Genomic DNA, 22,566 nt, shown 5'->3' on the forward strand with positions numbered 1-22,566 from the left:
CTCTACCCTCCTCCTCATGCACATTATGATTGGAGGGCATGCTACATTTAATGCATGACAAAGTTTGTTTGTATATGGACTTGGACTAGCTGTGACCTGTGTCCAACCCAGCTTTACCATCTAAGGTGTTGATAGATACCTAGTGCAACTGACTGATCCCTCTCTTTATATACTGGCCAAGGAGGGAATTGATTGTGTTTCTCTGGCTCGTAAATGAGAATTCTAAACATGACTTTTTCACATTTTGTACAAAAATGATTGTGGTGAAAATTGTTGTTTTGGGTTAATATGACACCTTCGTGAAGTATTTCCAATATTAAGAATGAGAAAACAGAACATTTTACTTATGATGCTAAGCCCAGTCCAGAATTAAGCAATCTAAATAGTATTTAGAATATGTCTTGTCAAAAGGACAGTTTAGTTAATCAATAAGTTGATAAAAGAGCCGGAGACTACAATCTCTCTCAAACTTCACAGATGGTCACAGATGGTCTCAAAAACATAAAAGTGAAACTCCAAATTACACTTTACTTTCTAAATCCTAGTACACTTGAATACCTTGCTCAACAAATGACGTGACAATTTTTTTACCAAGCTCTGAGGTTTTCATTTACCCCATGGCTGTTCTGGCCTTAGAGATTTTATATTGCTCTTGTTTCGAGTCAATTTGTCTACATTTGAGTCACTGATCATGTCTTAGTTTTGATTTGACTCCTATTGTTCAATTGTATTGTCATCTACATTAAAGACACTGGACACTATTGGTAATTGTCAAAGACTAGCCTTCACAGTTGGTGTATCTCAACATTATGCATAAAATAACAAACCTGTGAAAATTTGAGCTCAATCTGTCGTCAAAAGTGCGAGATAATAATGAAAAAAGAAAAGAAAAACTTATCACACAAAGCTGTGTGCTTTCATGATGCTTGATTTCAAAACCTCAAATTCTAAACCTGAGGTCTCAAACTCAAATTTGTGGAAATTTCCTTCTTTCTCGAAAACTATATTACTTCAGAGGGAGCCATTTCTCACAATGTTTTATAATATCATCAGCTCCCCATTCCTCGTAGCAAAGTAGGTTTTTATGCTAATAATTATTTTGAGTAATTATCAATAGTGTCCACTGCCTTTAAGCATAAGAATTAGGTCGAAAGCCCAACTGAAACATTTAGCTTTGATGTAGAATCTGTTTATGGTTGTACATGCTTCCTGAGACTAACTGAAATGAGTTTTATTTGCTGGAAAAAAATGTTTCTCTTTCTAAATCTGGTAGTATACATTCCCTCTCAGGAAGGACCAATTATTATTAATATTATTATTATTATTATTATTATTATTATTTTTATTATTATTATTATTATTATTATTATTATTATTATTATTATTATTATTATTATTATTATTATTATTATTATAATTATTATTATTATTAAACCAAAAACACACCTTTGCTGTACCATAACATGTCTGCGAGTCGAGTCGACTATAGTTCATCTGGGTGGTGCTCTCTTTTTAGAGGGTGGCTTGTTTTAGGTTACTTTCCTGTCATAAGATCATGCCCTGTAATTGGAGTAATATTTGCTGAAAGTTGCTTGAATACTGTGAAGCCAAAAGTGCAAGGAACCTCAAGAAAACAGAATGTGGTAAAATGCTTATGTGGAAGCATAACTGATCCCAGAGTGGAAACTTTAAGTTTGACAAGGCCCTCCTCTGTAGAGAGTCAATCTCACATCTCGTTAGTCACTAACCCTGGGCGATATGACACTCATCTATTAAAGCCAGGGTTACTGATCTCCTGGATTAAGGAGGTCTTTAGAGGGGATTAGTGCCAGCCTTCCTCATGTCACCTTCACTAATCCCTGGATAATCACAAAGTTGGAATCACCTGTTGTGGAATCAGAAGCCGCAGCGCTGTGAGTTAACGTCTGGAGTTAAGTCTTGAGTGCCATTTGTTTTTCTGAGAGTTATATTCCTATGTGGGTGAGGCCAGCTTGATGTCAAAGGGGGGTCATTTTCTACGGGGTTTATCTGGTTGGACAGCAGCGGATTTTGATGGGGAAACCAGCCCAGCGGGACACCATGGCGTTGTGTTGTGACTCACAGGTCTTTAGGGGTAAGGCACTTTGGGATATTTAGGGACAAATTTACAGTCAGCGTTGTTTGAACAGGAGTATTTTTCTTCCTTTGGAGTCATCGGATCGTTTCTCCATATGTGTGGATTTCTTTTTGTGGATTAATCATGTTTGGTGGTAACGGTTTATAAACGGAAAGAATCCTTGAGTTGTACATTTTGGATTAATAATACAGAGTCAATGTTTAGGTGCTTCAAACATTGCCAGGTCATCTTTGGTAAGTTTTTTTTGCGACTTTGCTGTCTTTGTTGGGCTTAAAAACTACACTTTTGTCATGTTGTGATGTCTGTCAATTATTAAGGTTCAATGGCATCTAAAAAATACATAATATTGTTAAATGACTAATCCCATATGATTAGGAAAAGCGTGGACTGTACATTTATGAAAAGAAAATTGGTTTAAATAGGGCATTTGATGCTACTTATTTCTTGTATGCTTAATACATGTATTAAACTGATATGATGGTTGGTGGGGATTCATTGTCATATTAACAGCTGTGTTCTGAGTATATCCAGTGTTATTTTTTGAAATTGTAAGATTTTAAAGAACCATATTCAGAAATATTTAATTGTTGTCTTTTTATTAAAAAGGATCTCTTGGTTAGATTAAAGATAGACAACACAGTCATTGAGACATCCGTTCATGGGTTGTTGTTGTTGATGGAAAGTTCATTGGCGTTATCTGTTAGTCTGTTATCATTGCATCTCATTAAAGTTGCGATCTTCCTTTGAACCATAGCAGTATGTACTGTTAGGAGCGATGCCATAATGTGACATTCTTCATCTCACACTGTATTATCATAACAAGAAACACATGGGAAAACATCAGTTGAGGCAACCCTTTAACTCAATTACCTCCAGGTCCCCGTTTCCTACACTCTCCCCTCCATTCTCCCAATTTGATTTGCTCCCCAAAGCATGCCACGGAATTGTTTTAGCAGTTGTGCCAATTATTCCGATACGCTTTGAATTAAGGACTGGTTACCAGCGTAATTGGCGGCATATGTGGGCCCCAGTTGGCACATCACAGGGCACTGGAATGTTCAACTATGGCTTGATGATTCAGGGTCCAGACCAGACGATATTCATGTAGCTTGGACAGATGGCGAGTTGCATTTATCAAGTCTGCCAATTATGCCGTAATGCTTTCCAGAATGGCGTATCCCCTCATGAAATGTTGCAACTCGCAGCGATAATCAATCTCAAGTCTGGTGTCTTGTATTGATCAAGTTGGAGTGATTAAGGAATATGAGCGGTCACCAGACTAAGCTACTGTAGACACATTTAGCAGTGTGACCTACATAATGTCTGAACATTCGTATCTCATTACGGGTTTATTGTGGTTGACATCCAATATGTACTCCCTCATTTGAAACAGCCCTCGGGGTTTGACCTTTTACGTCATTTTTGATTTGGCTAAAATATAATCGTAAGTGTCATGAACTCGATAAGTGTTTGATTAAATGTGACGGGTAGTGAAGCGTGCCTTCACACAATTGTGTCACTTACGTTTGAAGCATTAATTCAATTGCAATAAAGTTCCCATGTGCTGAAAAGGGTAGGCGTGTGCGTTAATAACATGAATTTGATTTTCTAGCCATCGGGCTAACTCAGTGGTCTAGTGACCTCTGCTCTAGCAATGCAAAGGTCGAAGATTCGTATCCCATCCAAGGGATTTGCTTGTGGATTTATTTCATAGAACTCGGGAAAGAACTGAGTATTCAGTGTAAGGTTTAAAAACGTGAAAGTTGTTCTTTATCCCGATGCAAACAATTAATTTATTAAATATATTATTTCAGTAAAGAGATAAATTTGGAATTGGGATGAGGGAAATAATTACCCCATAAAGAAATTTAAGTGATTCCACTCAGTGGCCGTCCCATTCACAGGAAAATTCTAAATATGGGGCAAGTTTAATCGCATCGCAGTTGTGCCATTTTGGTTAAATGGTTAAATTGAGGCAATACTACCATGACTCATCCGTCTTCCTGTCAAAGATTGATGGCTGAAATGACACCCCTGTCTGTCCCGAGACCCTCTCGCCTTCTCCTCTACACCCATGACGACACCAAAGAGCCAGCCAAGACTCGCCAATTACTAACGAATAATACGAGCAACTGAGTTCCCCTAATCCCAGAAGTAATATCGTAATGACATTGTACTGTCTCTAGGCATGCTTAAGCAGCTGATTGATAGCTTGCTTACTGGCAACCCAAGTCAACCATGCCAGATATTAATGTATACACCGCACCTGTTTTCCTAAGCCAAGAGCAACTGTTCAATTACTATATGATCCAGGGCATAGCACTTTTCTTCAATATCATGTTAAGGTATTAGTAATGATAATAACAACACAGGAACAAGGCATGGCGACCAATTTAATTACTTGAAACTCTCCATGGTGACAGGATTGCTGGATAATTCCACAACTGTTATGCCCCACTAACACATTTAGCAGCGGGTGAATTAACAACCCCTACTCCAGTAATCTTGTAGAGACACCGGAGTTGAAAGACATGCAGACAATTGTACACAGCTCCTGCTCCGCCAGCGGTAATACTTGCTTTCTTTTCAGACCAGAAGGCATGTTGGAAATATGGAATTTTTATTAATTTGGTCGAATAATCCGGGCTGCGAATATCTTAGTTTTTGATAAAGTGGAAGTATAATTCATAGAGTCAGGTCAATTGTTTAATGTCATGAGGTAAATGTTTATGGCATCAGAAAAGCATGATGGTTTAAGAGTGTACATCGAGTCAAGGCATTTTATACTTCTACTACTTCATTGTCACCTTAGGACGGTCGTCTTCAGCAAATTCCACAATTTCATTGATGTTGCTAAGCATTTTTCTTTGTGTTCTTGTTTTTTTACAGAAGAGCCTGTCTTACCAACCAAACCTGCCCCCCTCACCAATGGTCTCCCAAACGATTCCAGCCACTCTGAATCCCCGTTGCCAATCCCCGGTCCGCAGCTGGGCACCTCTCCTTCGATTCCTCTCTCCTTAGTAGGTGAGCGTATACCCAGTGGAGGTGATAGAGGATTGGGTGGTGGCGGAGGCGCTACTGGTCGTAGTGGTCCCTGTAGTGGTACTCTAGGAGGTCCTCTGGGAGGCCCATTGGGAGGACCTGTTGGAGGTATCGTTGGAGCTTCCTTAGGAGGTCCGGGTAGTCGAGACGGACGTGAGATCAGGAAAGAAGAACCGTGTCTTCTTCATCCGAGAGAGAAAGATCCAAACTACGCCAGGGTTCCCAGCTGGTCAAGGTAACTATCCAAATTTTCTCAAACTACTTTTCTTGAAAGAAGTACATGTAAAGTACATGTAGAGTAGGCACCAAGTTTAAAAGAAACGCAATATGTTTTCCTTATCGAAGTGAGTCGATTAATCATCAGAAATGTAAGTGGAGTCGAAGAGGCTGAAAAGGTTTTATTTTTAAGCCAACCGCTGTAGCCATAGCCGATTCTAACATGGCACTAGAAAAATATTGTATTATCTTTTAAGAAATTAAGTTTGTTTTATTGTTTATTCATATTTATATGTCGTGTGTGGGTTGGGGGGGGGGGGAATGGGTGGGTGGAAGTTGACATCATTCATTTTGGTTCTGATTGAACCCAACATATTCCATCCTAAATGTTACATAGATTTGATACTATCCCGCACTGCTCCAAGTGAAAGCATCTGTAATCCGACTCTAAAGGAATTACAGCAGCCTGTTTTCCCCCAGCTAGGAACCCCTCGAACCCACCACGGGAAGAAAATTAGGCGGGAATTGAAGCCAGATTATGAGTGATTATCCCATTTGGGGAGTGGGAAATTGCTCGTAACTAAACTCTGAATCATTCTGGTTTGCCACACCTGGCCGATTTGTTGAAAGTATCACAATCTGACGAGCCTTTTACTCGTTGGCGGATAAGTTTCACCTCGGTCCACTCTTTAATGATCAATAAGTCTAGAAGAAAAAACACAGTTCTGAAAGAAGGATAGGTTTGGACCCTGATATAATCTGCCGCCATATTTGTCCTATACCCAATGTGCCATTGCATTATTGGATACTGAGTTCGTTACCCTACAGAGGGCTCTGACTATATTTCCTTTGGGATACAGTTTGTATTTGATGGGTTGTAAAACAAGGTGAACTTATACCATTGTAATAGTCTGAAGAATGTCTTAAATTCAACCAAATATGCTTGACACAAAGAAACCCTATGCCAAGACAAGTAAGGTCACTAGCTAAAGACTTTTGTCATAACAAGTATTCATTGTGACAAAACAATTTTGTCAAGTAACTATTTATGTTTGCATGTAATGTACACTAATGATAAATTTTGATGAATTTGAAAGCAAAAAAAGCACCAACATTTGCATAAGTAAGATTTTACTGCCTATGTGCTAAGCAATTTTTGAGTTGAACGGCATGATGACATTCAGCCAAGTTCTATAAACTGCTTTGGACTGTACATGTATTTGCTACATTTATTTGTTATTCCCTCTCCTTTGAATTATTGAGGTGAATCACCTTACATGTTCCGACAACAGGGTTAAATATTCGCCTGGAATCGTCGCAAGGCCTTGGGTCCTAATTTTTGGAAACATTTTAATCCAGATTAGCGGGGATTACGTGGGAGACTTAAGAGCCTGAAGCCCCTAATAACCCCGGTCTGACTTGAGGGGCTTGAGATAGGGATTATTGCATTCAGAGATTAGACTGGTTTGAAGTGGGCTCTAACCCATCGTGACTGGTGCAAAGGAACCAAAATAATATTTCAGCAAAACCACAAAAACAGCTCCTTCGAGTGTTTATATAAACAGTTAAAGAATTTTTTTTCCTGATGTAACATTTGCAAAACCTATTTCCCCAGGCAAGGGTACGTCTATTCATTTCTACACATTCTTCAACTTCCAGAAAACCTAAAATGCGGTGGTGATATAAATCTTTGTAAAGGAGTTTTCTTTGCATACATATGACTGAACACAACAACAGTTTAATAACCCAAGGTGTTCCAATCCAAACTGAATCGTACTAAATGCTTCTCAACAGCCGCAGCTTGTCCATGGTAAATGATCTTGAACATGAAACAAACAACTGGACTTAACATGGCGTCGACTCCAGCCAAAGGGCAGCCATTTTTAGGTTGAGCACCTGTGATTCGTATTAAACCGGATTGCTGGGTCTACATTAGGACAAGTCTTTCTTTATCATCCAACTTCCAGACGCTCCTCATCTCAGCCAATCATTGCATTTTTTCTATGCACAGGGGCTGATTTGTTATCAGAACACAGCCTTTCTAGTTTAGGCCAAATAAAAAACAACTCGTGTTTAGCGTCCTCCTTTTTTGATAAAAGAAAGGAGGGCCTTTATTTAAAAAAAAAAAAAATAATAATTTGTTTTGTCTCCCCAAAAATGGCAACCCTACAATTTTTTTTATACAAGCGGCTGGGCTATTTCTCAAAAAAAAAAAAAAAAGTAAAAATATATTTTTTTCTGTAAAAAGAAAAAAAAAAGGAGGCGGGCAATTAACAGTAAGCAGACAAGCCCGCTAAACATGTTTTTCTTTGTATTTGGCCTTACACTTTAAGGTCATGTGTACTTTGGGCTTGCTGATCATCGGCAATAAGCATCTCAAACCTAAAGTGATCCGACAGAGAAGACGCGTTAGTTATTCTACGGTTAAGCGCGTGATTTATCAAAAGGAAAACAGCTCGTCTTACGATCTCCCCCAGATAAAAAGGTCTCGCTCTTAACTGTTAGTTGACGTGACAATTTGGTTATTGGGCAAAGTCTGCTTGTTTCCGTAAATGTTGAATGTTATTTTTGTCAAGTGTTAACAATGTGGATAGCTTGGAACAAATGGGACACATTGAAGTGGAATGTATAATTTGTTATATACACCATTTGTTAGTACACAGTTGTTGTTGTTGTGTGTCTTGTTGTAGTTGTTGTTGTTGTTGTTGTTGTTGTTGTTGTTGTTGTTGTTGTTGTTGTTGTTGTTGTTGTTGTTGTTCTTTACCCCTGATGAATTTAAAAGCTGTTAAAATAAGTTGTTGTTATTGTTGTGTTTCTACTCTCTTCTCTTAGTTAGGGATAAACTGAGAGATCAAATTCATATATAATGCTCTGTTTCTAGTTTCTGTTTTGAAACTGTTACAGTTTTATTTCCGCAAAATGTGTGTACCATTTTCCAATATTTAATATATTCATTTGAATTTATTTTGTTGTTATCCCCAAATACTTGGTGGTAGAATCTATAATAATATTTATAAAAATTGTGAAATTATATGGAGTTATTTTTCTGTTTTCTTCCTTCAGTAACCCAAGCCAAGCTCGAGGAAGTCCCCAAACCCGAATCCACCCTTCCCAACACCCCACGAGTGTCCCCCCTAACTACCCCAACCACCCTGCCCCCCAGAAGGGGCACCATCTTCCCCCTTACTCCCACCACGTACCCAATGCTCCCAACCCCATCGGCCCCCCTCCCCAGACAGCGCGTAATATGTACCCAGGTCCTACGTTGCCCCCACCCCCACCACTGACGTCCAACAACGCCTTGCCAAACCAGATTGGATCACCTGCTGTAAATACACAGCCAGGTCAGCAAACTCCTTTACCCTCATCGGTTCATCCACGGTCTGAGTCTGGTGTGAACTACAATCCTGCAAGTGAGTATTCAAATCCCTTCCTCGGTGGCTGCACTGGAGATATAGCGCCTCATAATTTTTTTCAGGTTCCCCCCCCCCCCCAAAAAGACTCTTTGATTTGGTAATAGCCGATAGCCATGGATTGATGTAACAAATAATCTGAGCCATGATACCTTTACATGTATGCTGACAAAAAGAGTCTATAAATCCTTTCTAGGAAAGTCATGTGATAATCCTTTTTATAAGATAACATCAATTAGGTTTAAAGGATTTGAGGCATTGCATGGTGAGGTATCAATGTATATTTGGTTTGCGGTAATACCACAAACCAAATATACATCAATGAGATTAGTCAATGGAGGCTACGTTCCATAGCAAGAAAAACTCAGTTTGTAAAGTTAAAAAAACTTTTACTTCAAATGTCACTTTGGAGTAGGTTAGTGCATCATTTTATGGCATCATGTTTTGTTGTTGTTATTATTGCAGTGTTGTGAATTTAAGAGCCTTTTTGTAGGTGGGGGTAGGGGTGGGAGGCAAGAACAGATATCCAAAATGATCTCAACCAACCGCTTTAAATTCTCACTCAAATGAGCCATGATGACCTTTTGCCAATCGTTTAGACGAACAGCAATCCTCAAAACGTGTCTGATAATATCATTTCTCCATTTTCTCTATGATCACACACGATCCATTTTTTTTTCATGCAGTCTGTCAAAGATTGATTTTCCTCTCTCCTCAGTAAAGTCCAGCCGTTGCCATTTTATTTTTCCTCGGGGCTCGGGAGTGCTGCAGCGGAGTGTTTTTCTTTCCTAATTAGATCCACTTCCTTGTGAGGCATCTTGGATCATTCGCAGAGGAAGTCCCAATGTGTCTGCGTAATTCAGTCATTTAGCAATTTGCTATGGTTTCCCGTTGGCTGTGAAAGGGCTTCTGGTGCGTGTCACTCGCTCTACAGGAAACGTTCCGTGCCCTCCCTCCTTTCCCCCGTTGCTCAAGAATTTGCAAATCAAATTGGGTTTATTTGCGAGGATTTAGATGTGTTTGGCCAAGTAAGAAGGACGGGGTCCTAGGGGGATGAGAAAGAGTCAGTGTTGTTTTTATTTGTGTGTGGAAAGACTCCGGGTCATAATGAGTAGACGGAATTCTTATCATAATCACCCATTAAAAATATCTGACAATACTGTCCCCTGTGCACACAGCAGTTATAAAACGCTTGATTTATGTTCAATTAAATCTATGACGAGTGACAAAAGACGTGTCTGGTTTGGGCTGGATGTCTTTCTCGGAAACAATTAAAAGAATTATCTTGTTGGATATTAAGCCGCTGTTTTTCAAACAAAAGATTTGTCGTTGGTCTTTAGTCAGGATTTATGTATCCTTGACTGATTTGCTTCATCTGTGTTGTGTGGTGGGTGTTTAATAAGTCAATGTTAATTATAGTGTTTCCCTTTTACTAATGGACAGAGAAAGTTGATCTAAATTTAAATACGTGATTGAACTAGAATTTATGGGTTTGTATCAGTCCATCCAAATGTTCTTGATATGTTGGGTTTACAAACATTTTCATCCTGTTCTACATGACTTATTTCATCCTGTTCTACATTACTTATTTTCATCCTGTTCTACATGACTTATTTCCAAGAAAGCATTTTATATACATTGTATCACAAGTGTAACTTAAAAGGAAAAATTCAAAATAACACAAGAAATGAAGAACGAATTAACTGTTATAAACAAGCGGCTCTTCAGTAGGGATTTCGAAACTCTGCCAACATTTTTAAAGCGAAACTGCATACAGTATTCAAGTGCTGATAATGGTTGAGCAAAAGTAACGGTTGAAGCATGGTTCATACTTCTTGCTTTTGTGAATACCATACAAATTTTGATGTCAACAATTTTGCGACGATTATTATACTCTGCTGAAACATTCGCAGCAAAAACATGGCTGTGATGTCATAATTTGCATTGCCTTCTCTTTCGCAGAAATTATGAACCGTGCTGAAGTGACTGGAAGATTGAGTATAGACTAATATTTTTCTCTCAAAAGTTGTAAGTACTTTCTTTTTTCTTTCCCGGTGCGTAGATCAACAACGTGAAATCCTTCAGCAGGAGCTGAACAACCGTTTCTTGGCTTCCAATGACCAAAGGATGAATGTTGGCCCGCCGCCGTACATGCGCCAAGAGACACACATGCACCAGCACCAACACATGCATCAGCATCAGCACACACACCAGCATTCCTTCTTGCCACCCACAGGGGGCGCTTTGGTACCCACGCCTGCACCGCCTATGGTGAGAACTACAGTTTTTGTACAGGTTTCCCACGTTTATTGTAAAGCGCCTTATTTTGGTCTCAGTTGACCTTTTACAGAATTGCCTCTAGAGGGCGCTTCACTACATTTTATTGACAACCTGCCTTTTTGGTTTTGAGTTAACACATTTGCAATGTTAAGACATTTTAAACACTCTTAGTTGGTTCTTGTTTAAAAACCTTGGCTGAAGCTTCAGCTTTAAGGCTAGAATAGTGTCTGCTTCTTTGAAGTCATGCACCGAGAGTGACTTCTGGTAAACGCCCTCTATTGATAATTGCCTGAAGCACAGAAGCACATTGGACATACTCAACTGTAGGAACTCCGCTCTTTATCCCTCTGAAAATATTAGGCCAATGACAAAAATACCAGAATTAGGTTTATATAAATTTGCTGAAGAAACCTGGCTCAACTTCATCCAAGATGACACATTAGAGATAGAATTTAAATTCCAAAGTATAACTTCCGGCTTCACTATCTATTTCAACATCTCTTCTAAATAAATTTTTTCCCCAACTCCTGCCATCAACCAAAGCAACCGTGTATTTTCCTACCACATTCTAACAGTAAGATCTCTGTTAGTCAACTTGTTATGTCACGCATCATGACATCAATGATGTTTCAAGTCGCTGTTTCTCTTAACCATGAGTCTCTCGTTTCAAATAGAAATCCAGGACTCAGCCGTGTGTTTTTCTCATCAAAGCGCTCTGTTTGCACTCGTAATACTGTTATTAAATTTCCCGAAACTAAGTTAGGCGTAATAGAATTACGCTTTTAATAGTGAGCTTAGAAAAGTGCAGCTTGAAGGTTACAACAAAGGTTTTTTTTTCCCCTCAACTTGCTGTTTAAAAGCTTTGATTTAAATATCATCAATTGCATTAAATAATATTATTTCTTTTTAATACACCAATAAAAATCTATTTTGCAATCCCTATAAAAAAAAAATTAAAAAAAATCTACAATCTCATGATCAATTTACCATTCAGACATACTGTAAAATCATTTAATATATATTTGGCTCAATCCATTAAATAGAAAGTTAAATGATAATAATTTACCGTTTGAAGTACACACAACACTGCAACGTTTCCATCAATATCTCCAATCCATACCATAACCCATACAAACAAGTTCAGTTGCACTTTTATCAAACTAATTGAATATTGAAGGGCAGTACCTCCATGATTAGTAATGATATAAAAACATATAACCATCGTCCGCTAACGTGCCAGTAAGTACAATTTAATCCTTGAATGTTAGGGTTTGAAAAGCGACTCTCGTCGTTTATAGCTCAATATAGTTTCAGATGTTTACAAGAAAACATGATTATTGTTCTGGTTATCCGATGAGAGTTCTGGAAAAGTACATTCATTCCAAACTGTTTCAATTTCAAGAAACTTTATAGACCGAGTGATATCAATCCATTCCCAATGAGTCTGGTTTTCCCAAACTGCATTTACGTCAAAAATTCCTGCGTTTTCTTTAAAAAGATGTTTGCTTTACCACATAAATCTTTTTATGGGGATAATAATGTCTGCAATAAGTTTATGTGTTTTTTGCCAGTTTTGTCTGATTTTTCATGAGGTGTCACAAATAGAATTCAAAAATAATGTTGTATGACACTGATGAGTTTAGATTAACCCATAAAGCATCAAGTAAAACACATGTAATTAGGTAAGCCTTTGTTACCATTGAATAGAGTTCACTGTACAATTGTCATCGCATTACAGAATTTTGTTTGCGTGTGAAAACCTGTGATGTTCATTAAAGCATGAACAACTTGCGACAAAATTAGAAAGAGATCTGACATCGAATATGTCAGTTTGGGCAAGTTTATACTGGGAAGAGTTTAGTCACAAATTAAAAAAAACTAAATGTTGATAACTAATAAGACATCTGTTGAATAAAGGGCTTTTCTGTTTGTCAGGACTCATTTGATTTTTAATGCGAGTGATGTAACATGTGGACAACAGACGTGTTTAAGTCTCATCTTGTTTGAATCCTTGCGGTGTGAAGAATTCTTTCCTTGGCCACGGATAGATCCAAACAGATCCTTAATAATTTTCATTTGATTACTGAATTTGTCACCCCTAGCTAATGGAAACTTCCGAAACGATAATGAACAGGGATGACAAGGTTTCAAAAATACTTCTTGTTTTGAGATAGTTTTTTATTGATCAAAACAGCCCTCTGATAACTTTCTTCAAAAACCTCTTATAGGAAAACAGAAATCGCTTTGAAATCGGAGGAGACGTCCATAAAACAAAATATGCCGAGGACAGGATTGTAAAATCTTCAGAGACAGACCATCTTAGAAAAAAGGTAAAGTGGGAGCATACAGCAAAAAGAAAACAAAATTATCTTTTAAATGGTGGTGGTATACAAAGAGACGAATACATGTAGATCTTACACATTTATAGAGCAAACAATATTTGCATATTGATCAGTTGAGAAATGAATCACTTTTAAGTTTAACCAGTGAAACTTTTTACATGGAAAGATTTAACCTTGATGTATTTTTCATAATACAAATACATTCCAGTTGTATTGTACTAAAAAACGAAACCAAAACGAAACCAAAATATTGTAAGAAAAACATCATACACAAATGTTATTATTTATGATTTAGAATATTTGTTTGATATCCTCATTATCAGAACTGTTATTCCCATACGGAACTTGACCATCTGTGGGTTATCATTCCAACATCAATGTGTTTTCCATTCCGTATCTTTGTGGGGGATGTTTTGTGCGTGATGGACTCCAAACTGTTTTCACTTTCTTGAGCTTTTCATAACCAAAGTGGCTTTTAGTATGTCTGTAGAGAAATTGCCGTTGCAATCACATCTTACACAGACACTCGTCAATTCCTCCCGAAGGATCCCTCCCAAAGGATACCTCAAGTCTCAACGGACCCAAAACCATTTAAATCATCCTGAGCAACGCTCCCGTAAATTAAACAGATTTCCCTCGGATCAAAATGCCCAATCCCACCGATGTTATTGCCTAATTACATTTCCACTTTTGAACAAGTATACGAAACTACCGGCTGATTCATAGACTAGATACTCCCCCCCCCCCCCCCCAATCTTACCTTCTTCCTGATCGTCAGGTGCCAATCTTCCCATCACCCTCACTCTTCAATTCTCCGGCCTTGACAGACTTAACAATTTGCCAGCCTCTTGATTAAGGGCGGAAATTGGTTAAGGAAATGAATCTAACAAGTGGCGCAGTCGAATGTTGTTACTCATTGAGTCCCCCCACCCCCCTCCTTTTCCAGGGGTCAGTGTTGATTAGGTTTAGGGTGTGATGACATCTACAAGGAGTTTGTGTAGAAGGTTGTCTCTGAGTTTGCCTAGGTCACCTTAAGTGTCTAAATAACCCCTATCCTGATTGCTCATGCCTCTTGGGTACCTATTTAAGAACCGTCTTAAACCCCAAGATGTCTTTACATCAACTACTTCTTCAGCCCTGTTTCATGTCTTGTGGTGTCCTTACACTGGTGTTAGTATTACCAAAACACCAATGCAGTTATATGGATTACTTAGACATATCTAAGAAGCCTTCAAAGTTCTGATAAATCTACTCTGTGGTAGTAGAATCGACAGCAAGACAAGCTCTCAAAAGAACATACCGTAATCTACCCAGCAAAAACATTTATGTGGTGTTAAGGAACTTTACCCTAGAATGCCTGAAATCCCATATATCTAAAAACCATGATGAGCAGGTAGTGTCCACTGTCCTGCTGGGGGGAAAGGGGGGGGGATGTTTTTTCAATAATTTTAGTTGTTTTATCGGATAGTTTGCTCTATATTTTGGTTCGTGGAAACAGTTTATATAATTATTCCCATCTCAATTATTTGAAACTGAACGTAATTTTTTACCGATGCAACATTTTCAGCTTATGTTGTTCTTGTCTCTGTCTCTTTCAGTTTGTCAATTTCTCTGATATTGGTTTGGGATTGTACCATTACCATGTGAGTGGTCTCGCCCTGATTCCATGTACCAGTGTCAAGATTTAGATTCTAGAAAAGAATAGTTCATATAGTCATTTTGCTTAGGAACTTTACTTGATCATGTAGCAAACACGCTCATCATTTCTTTGTTTGTTGTTGATTCCAAAAGGGGTTAGAATTGTCCAGTCATTTTTTTGGTAGTTGGCAGAGTACATGAAATAACAAACTTGTGAAAAATTTGGCTTAATCCATTGTGTTAATCAGGAGAACATAGTGAAGAACCATGCACCATTTTCAGCATGTCCTTGATTTTTGTTGAAACAATCTAAATTAGCCGTTGCATTTTTTAAAGGTTTCAGATACAGTTTTCAACAATATGTCTTCACTTCAGAACTTCAGAGGAAAATTTATCATAGAAAAAATGGTTCTCGCATGAACTTCAAAATCAGTAAACTTCAGACTAAATTTAAACAATGATGTTTTTATTTTGACCAGTCATGTATAACCTTTTTTAATTGTTACATCGTGACCTTTCCTATCGGTCAATCCTACGTTAAAAGGGCACTAGGTTCGGGCCATGCTGCACTTCAAATTTAAAGCCTGATGCATCTACACGTCTGTTACACCTAGTGTTACAAATGATAACTTCAATCATAGAATAAATTCATTCCTTCGGAAAGTCAACACCTCGTATGAAATCAGATACTGTACTCCTGTTGAATGCACTGCTGACTTAAATGTCAAAGTGTACACCTTGTTCTCAGAACGACACATTGTTCAATTCAAAGCTCATTAACAATTATTTATAAATCTAGGCCAGCTTTTGTTGCTTCTGCTAATGTTAGTGAGAGGTTACCTTACAAAATCAATATTTGACTCGTTTATTTTAATGGCAAACTATTAATAAATAATGACCTTTACTGTAGAAATATGTTGAAAAGTCCTGTTTTCAAATAATGAGTGGGGATTAGTAACATGTTATAGGGACATGATTCAACAGGTTTTTCAAATGAATTGACAAAATATTAATCAAAGAAGTTTGAAGCGTTGACATGTGTATAGAAATAATGGGACAGAATTCTTTCAGTTCATCTCAATTGTGCTGTATCAGAATTGAAGTTCACTGCAGCCTGGAGCATTTTTCAGAGCTCTGTTGGTATTTTTTTGTTATAACACGTTTTCATTTGAAAAGAACACAGAAAAACACTTTTTTGACATACATGTACCCTTTTGATTAACCTCTTTTGATGCTTAACGAATTGGAATCTTTTATCAATACTGTATACCAATTTATACTTCAATACCATAAAAATCAGAAAGGTTATGTTTCTCATTTGCTTGCAACCCGCCATGTAGTCAGGGCAACGACACGCCACCAGACAAAGATGCTTGCTCCTTGCCTAAGTCATTGCACTTTTCTAAAGTTTTCCCGCCTCCTAGTTAATTCCATTTAGCTTGTAACACCAGCTGGCTTTATGTGCATCTAATACCGATGTATTCTTTCCTAGTTGAGAGTCTACACATATACACCCTGTCAGAGACATCCAAACTAAGTATTAAAAACCTTCACCAACAGGTGTCTATAAACGTTAGTCTCAGATATAAATATACATTATATATAATTCTTTCAAATGGTTATTGGTGGATTATTTGAGGGTAAACAATGTCAGAGGTCAACTGTGATTGTAGATTCCTGGGTGAAAGCCAAAATTTAATGCCCTTCATGGCTGAAGTCCTAGTGATGCATTCTAAAAAACCATAATGAATGTTGTGTTTGACAGATGTCAAATTGAATCACAGAAACTTATGCTAAAGTGTTAATGTGGTGTTAACTGTATACCATTGTATTCACGATCACCACAGTTTACATTGATGGTTTATAGAAGCTAACCATTTGTGAAGTCCAACGCTAGCTACACCCAGATGAATCAGGCAGGCAAAAATCTCTTAGCTCAACTTGATCCCATATCAAAGCTCAAATTTTCACACCACCGAAAAAAATGTAACATGGCAGAGACATGTTACCAGTGACCAGTGCTACAGCGTTTGTGACTGGTACCCTGTCAAGCATTTTTAGGATTGTTTTGTAACTTAGTTCATGAGCTTTTATACCTAGAACCATGAACTCAACATGCGCTGTTGAACTTGTTGTTGCTTCATTAGCCTTTTAAGCTATACTTTTTTGTAACAATTTGTTTGAAGCATTTTTTTTTCTATTTTTTGCCCAAGTAGTACAAAATAACATTTATACCCTACTAGAACTCAAAGGCATACTTTGTGACACTAGGTGGCAGCAGACCTACCATGTAAATGTCCATTGTTTATGGCATACTGAGCATGCTCACAATACCAAGAACAATGGGTTTACCTGGTAAGTCTGCTGCCACCTACCCTAGTGTCCCCAAAAGTTACCCGTTCCTGCCTTTCATTGAATCATTTTCCTATGTCTCCCCTTTTCATCTACAAATCATTGCATTATAAAACATGGGGTGCGTGTTGATGGTTGTAAATAATCATTGTTTCGGTTGATTTTGACACTGGTTTATCACTGACCAATGACCGAAACAGTTTTTGGTTACGACTTCCAAAACACACCCATGATAGATGTATAGAACTCACAAGGGAGACATTGCAGATGTAAAAATGGTGTATTTTTCTCTCTCTTGTATTTCCGCTACAGCTCGGTATTGGGTATCCACCCGGTATGGCTCCTATCCTTCCACCAACCAGTATGGCAAGCAGCTTTGGTTCTGGAGCCTTCCAACCAAAGGTAAAGGTACAGTCTCCAATCTTACAACCATCCATCCCAAACTCACTTCCGCCGTAAAAACCCTCTTCCACCGAAAGAAAAAAAAAAAAAAAAAAACCACTTCAATCTTAAAAAACTCACTTCCATGCCGAAAACCCACTTCCATGCCAAAAACCCACTTCCACTCCAAAACCCACTTCCACCGAAAGAAAAAAAAAAAACACTTCAATCTCAAAAAACTCACTTCCATGCCGAAAACCCACTTCCATGCCAAAAACCTACTTTCATCCCAAAACTTACTTTCATCCCAAAACTTACTTTCATCCCAAAACTTACTTTCATCTCAAAACCAGCCTCCATCATCATCATATAAAGCACATGGTTCAACCACATACCAACTACCCTAAAGTCCACCCAGAGAATCGCTGTTGGTAGTTTGATATAAGTGCTCCACCTCCATGATAGGGTTCTGTATGTTGGGTGGTTCTAGGAGTGTCACACCAAAACACTGCCCCCAAACCTTCCTGACCCCACCCAATCACCAACTCTTTAATTGTATTGGGACTTTGCAAAGGACATCACAGCAAAAGCCCAGGGCACCACGGCAGCTGCTGTGGGTGCTATGGGTTAGTTTGAGACCTGCTTGAATACCTTGTTAGGGTCTGTACTGGCATGGCTTAGCCTTCTATTACGGAATCTAACCTGGGTTGTTGTCTTATTGCTATTGTTTTATTCAGCAGGTACCTCCACCACCAGACAGTCGCTCTGTCTTAGAGGGTGCGTTACACTTCAAAGGAGGGGCAGACAGGCCGCCCGGTTTGCCCTTGTCAAGATTATCGATGATGGTAAGAATTAAGCAATCACATGATTTACCTGTCATTACCTTCGTCCAGTTCTCTGAGTGTAGTCTTATCTTGAAACTGGACTCTCATCATAACAAACAGGGACCAGATCTTTCAAAGGGACCTTGACACCACAAACAGCGCCCTCGTGGTTGCAATAGTTCTTGGCACACAGTAACATTGATTCTCTATTGACCTTTTGCACAACGCCGGCTCACCTCAACTATTTGGGGAGTCGATTCCTTAGCAGTGATTTTCAACAGAATGGAGGTTGTTGAAATTAAAATAAAATAAATGCTGAAGGAACATAAACTCTGAGCCCCTAGTTGTTAAAAAAATCTTGATCCTAGAGTTTTAATGTGATACAAATTGTCTTTTTTCATTATTTTTTATAAAGTGTCATTTGTTTAGAGAAGGGGTAGACAAACATGTACCATTATGACTTGGACATGAAATGGCCTATGATCTACTGTTACAGTCACATTACAGCCACATTGATATGAAACAAAATCCATAGTGAATCAAGAAATTGGGTACTTTATAATTATTGCATATTATAGACGATAAACACCTGCCGATAGATATGCATATCTGAAGTTGTAAGTCTCTCCAAGTCGATCGACTTTTTGCAACATTTCCTTCTTGGTATTTAAAGTGGAGTTCTCTTTTGTCCGTTTTGTTTGATTAGAAACCGGGCAAATGGTGTGCAGCTCATGTCAATGTAGCCTGGTTGATATATCACCAACAGCAGAAGGTAAGTGTCTGCTTGTGGTTTTGTTTTTCTCTTCGATAGGAGACTTTTGTGGACGCTAGGTGGCAGCAGACTTACCAGGTAAATCCATTTTTCTCGGTAGTGTGAGCATAGACCTTTTCGCAAACACTATTGCGCAAGCGCAGAATGTTGAACAAGGTGCATTGTGGGATAGATATGGATCAAATTTGCACCTTGCACCTTATTCTAAGCTTTACGTGCACGCCCCAGTGTTTGCAAAAAGGTCTAGGCTCAGAATGCCATAAACAATGGAAATTTACCTGGTAAGTCTGCTGCCACCTAGTGATCCAAAGTCTCTTATTGAGTTCTGACTTCACCAACCCTCCTTATGGCTAACGGATGTTCACTGGTCCAAAATCCTGGTACATGCACTCAAATAGCCCCTTCGCATGTCCCGATGGGCATGATTGGCTTACAAAGAGTTCTGGGTGCTATCCTAGTTAAAGCATCACCAGCAATCATTATGGCGGGCTGATTTTGAAGCAATGTGGTATTATAAAACATGGCATCGTTACATGGAAACTACAGCTTGGCGTCCATATTGGCAGCTTGAATTCATTCCAACTGTATTCGGGTTCTCAAGATGCGATGTGGTATATTTTTAAGAAGGTGCTTGTGACCTATTGTTAGGTTTGAATGTCATATCAAAACTCTTATATTTGAAACATTTATTAAAGAAGGTGCTCATGTACTGAAGAGAAAAGCTTTAAATATTAGCATAAGTTCATAATCAACAGGTTTTTGTTTTTTATTCAAGAAGCATCATCTCATATTCAAGAAGAATATATTCTTATTAAAGAAACGTTACTTCACATTCAAGAAGCATTTGTTCTTATTCCAGAACCATTTCTTCTTATTCAATGAACATAGTTTTTATTCAAGAAATATAAGTGCTTACATAAGATGCACTATTTCTTAATTCAAAATGCATTAGTCCTTATACAAGAAACATTATTTCTTATTCAAGAAGAATGACTTTGTATTCATGAAGCAAAACTTCTTATTCAAAAACATTTTCTCACTTGCACTTTTTCTGAAGATATACATGCGGCAACTTTATACTGAGTATTCTTCAGATTTAGGATCAACAAACCTACTTAAAACCATCCCAGACTATCCCATGTTTCTTAGTATAAAACATCTTCGTCGTCTTTATTTATCACAGGCCAAGGCAGATGCACAGAAAGACCAACTTGGTAAAGCTGATTTATTCGGGGCCAGACTCCCTAGCCATCATCTCTTCTCACCGCATCGACCGCCTGACATCCAGATGCAACCCGGCCTCTTCCCTCACGGTAAGATTCGCACCGTCTTAAGATTCGCCCCGTCTAGGAAACGCTGAACAAACAGATACCCCCTGCTTAATACAAATAGAGGAGAAGGGTCATAAAGAATAACTCAATTACGAAAAAGTACATGAGCCTTTTGTGTAAATAAACCCCTATTTGAAGTAACCATATGAGCATCTCATAACCTGATGAACGTGTTGTTGCCTTAAAAAGCTGTTTCTACTTCCATGTAGTCACCTTATTTTAAGACAGGTGGTTTTGGGGGATGTTTTTCCCCCAATTTTGTTCCCCCTCACAAAATCATCTGTTCCAGCGAGCACTGTTGCATAAAGAGTGAATACTGTAGACTCAACATATTCTCTGAAGTTTCAAAACCAACCAGTCTACTTCACTCTACTTACCTGTAGAGCAAATACTGCATCTCAATGCTACCTATGCTGACAGACAAAAGGCTAAGAGTATAACGCACAATATCGCCCTCCGTTGTCCAATCTCAACGCCCTGTGACATATTATGTTAATGTCCTCTTTGTCTCTTAAAAAAAGGGAAAAGGTAAATTTGTGATTTTCAGCTGCTTTATTTTCACCTTTTTCACTTGACTTTGAGAAACTTGTTTTGTTAGTAAACTCTGTTTGTTTGTACCGGGTAAAGGGTAAATGTGTGATTTTCAGCTACATGATTTTTACCAGTATTTTAGTGACTTTGAAAAAATTTGTTTCCAGAATAAACTCTGGTTGTTTGTCTACCTTTGTTGCTTCAACAATTTTAAAGTATGTTTTGTAAAATAAACTCTTGTTTGTTTGCCCCTCTCAGGAGCCCCAGGTGCCCCTCATACCCCACTCGGTACAACTCCTCATCATGGCTCATTCCTCAACTCATCGCCGGGTCAGTTTGGACTGCCTCCCATAGCCAGACCAGGAGGTTATGGACCCTCCTTTGGCTTTCCACTGGGCACCCCAGGTATGTGAATGACAGGTCGAGTCATCTTTGGTCATTGGTACTTGGTATGAGTGTGGGACGTTCTGATGAGTAGTCAGTCAGCTTAAAGGAGCAGCTAATAATATTAATAATAGTAGCTTCTTATAATACAGCGCTCAAATTGGTTACTCAGAAATTCTCATGGCGCTCCAACAGTCAGTATTTTACTTCAGTGTATGCGGAGCTATTCTTTTGAAGTATGGGGCCTTTTTAGTTTAGCCAGCACCATGTCATGGTTTACAAGGTGCTATCGAGCAATATGCTGCCAATTAAACCACGAACACCGGTGCGAACCCCTTCTCTTTACAATGAGTTCACTGGGTTGTTTTACTTGACAAAAAGACATAACACAGCAGTCCAAAAGTACAAATGACTTTAAAACAAAAACAAACTGTAAAGAAAAAATATGTTTGGTCTCAGTCTGTTGGATTTTACAATTTCTTAGATTAACTTCAGGAGGACTTTACTGATGCCAAAGTGTTTATTGAATTAATGGTTTGTGTTTTTATTATTTCCAGTAACCCCAGGTTCAGGTGCAGCACATTTAAACAGCATGTTCAACGGTCGAGATATGCTGACCGTCCCTCCAAGTCTTGTCAGTCCTCATCATCCTCAGTGGAATCGGCTTCATCGTACCCCACCAGGGTTCACCAACGCACCCCCACCGGGCTGGGGTAAACCCGATGCCGAACGGCTCAAGGAAGGGTTTCATATGGACTTTGAAAGAGCCAAGGAAGAGGAGAGGAATCGGGAGAGAGAGAGGGAACGAGAACGGGAGCGCGAAAGGGAACGAGAACGGGAAAGGGAAAGAGAAAGAGATAAAGAAAGAGAAAGGTAGAACTTTGAATACTTTGTAGGATTTGCAACTTTGCTTGAGGTTTGCCGTAGCACCATGTGTAAATCTC

General features: G+C 38.6%; 1 protein-coding gene across 4 annotated transcripts in view; it reads left to right on the forward strand.

Annotated features, from left to right (window-relative positions):
• Nucleotides 1-22,566, forward strand: part of LOC117290982 (autism susceptibility gene 2 protein-like) — a 58,295-nt gene that overhangs the window by 31,694 nt on the left and 4,035 nt on the right. Inside the window, exons 3-12 of one of the 4 annotated variants that reach the window (XM_033772575.1) lie at nucleotides 5,006-5,393; nucleotides 8,438-8,787; nucleotides 10,850-11,058; nucleotides 13,296-13,397; nucleotides 17,712-17,807; nucleotides 18,521-18,625; nucleotides 19,311-19,376; nucleotides 20,560-20,689; nucleotides 21,497-21,643; nucleotides 22,180-22,495. In XM_033772575.1, the coding sequence (XP_033628466.1) occupies nucleotides 8,622-8,787; nucleotides 10,850-11,058; nucleotides 13,296-13,397; nucleotides 17,712-17,807; nucleotides 18,521-18,625; nucleotides 19,311-19,376; nucleotides 20,560-20,689; nucleotides 21,497-21,643; nucleotides 22,180-22,495 (1,337 nt within the window). In that variant the 5' untranslated portion in view covers nucleotides 5,006-5,393; nucleotides 8,438-8,621. Of the gene's footprint in view, nucleotides 1-5,005; nucleotides 5,394-8,437; nucleotides 8,788-10,849; nucleotides 11,059-13,295; nucleotides 13,398-17,711; nucleotides 17,808-18,517; nucleotides 18,626-19,310; nucleotides 19,377-20,559; nucleotides 20,690-21,496; nucleotides 21,644-22,179; nucleotides 22,496-22,566 lie in introns of all 4 variants that reach the window. The other 3 variants (XM_033772576.1, XM_033772577.1, XM_033772578.1) reach the window with 3 other exon arrangements.

The sequence above is a fragment of the Asterias rubens genome, chromosome 5 (assembly GCF_902459465.1).
Source record: "Asterias rubens chromosome 5, eAstRub1.3, whole genome shotgun sequence".
Taxonomy (NCBI): domain Eukaryota; kingdom Metazoa; phylum Echinodermata; class Asteroidea; order Forcipulatida; family Asteriidae; genus Asterias; species Asterias rubens.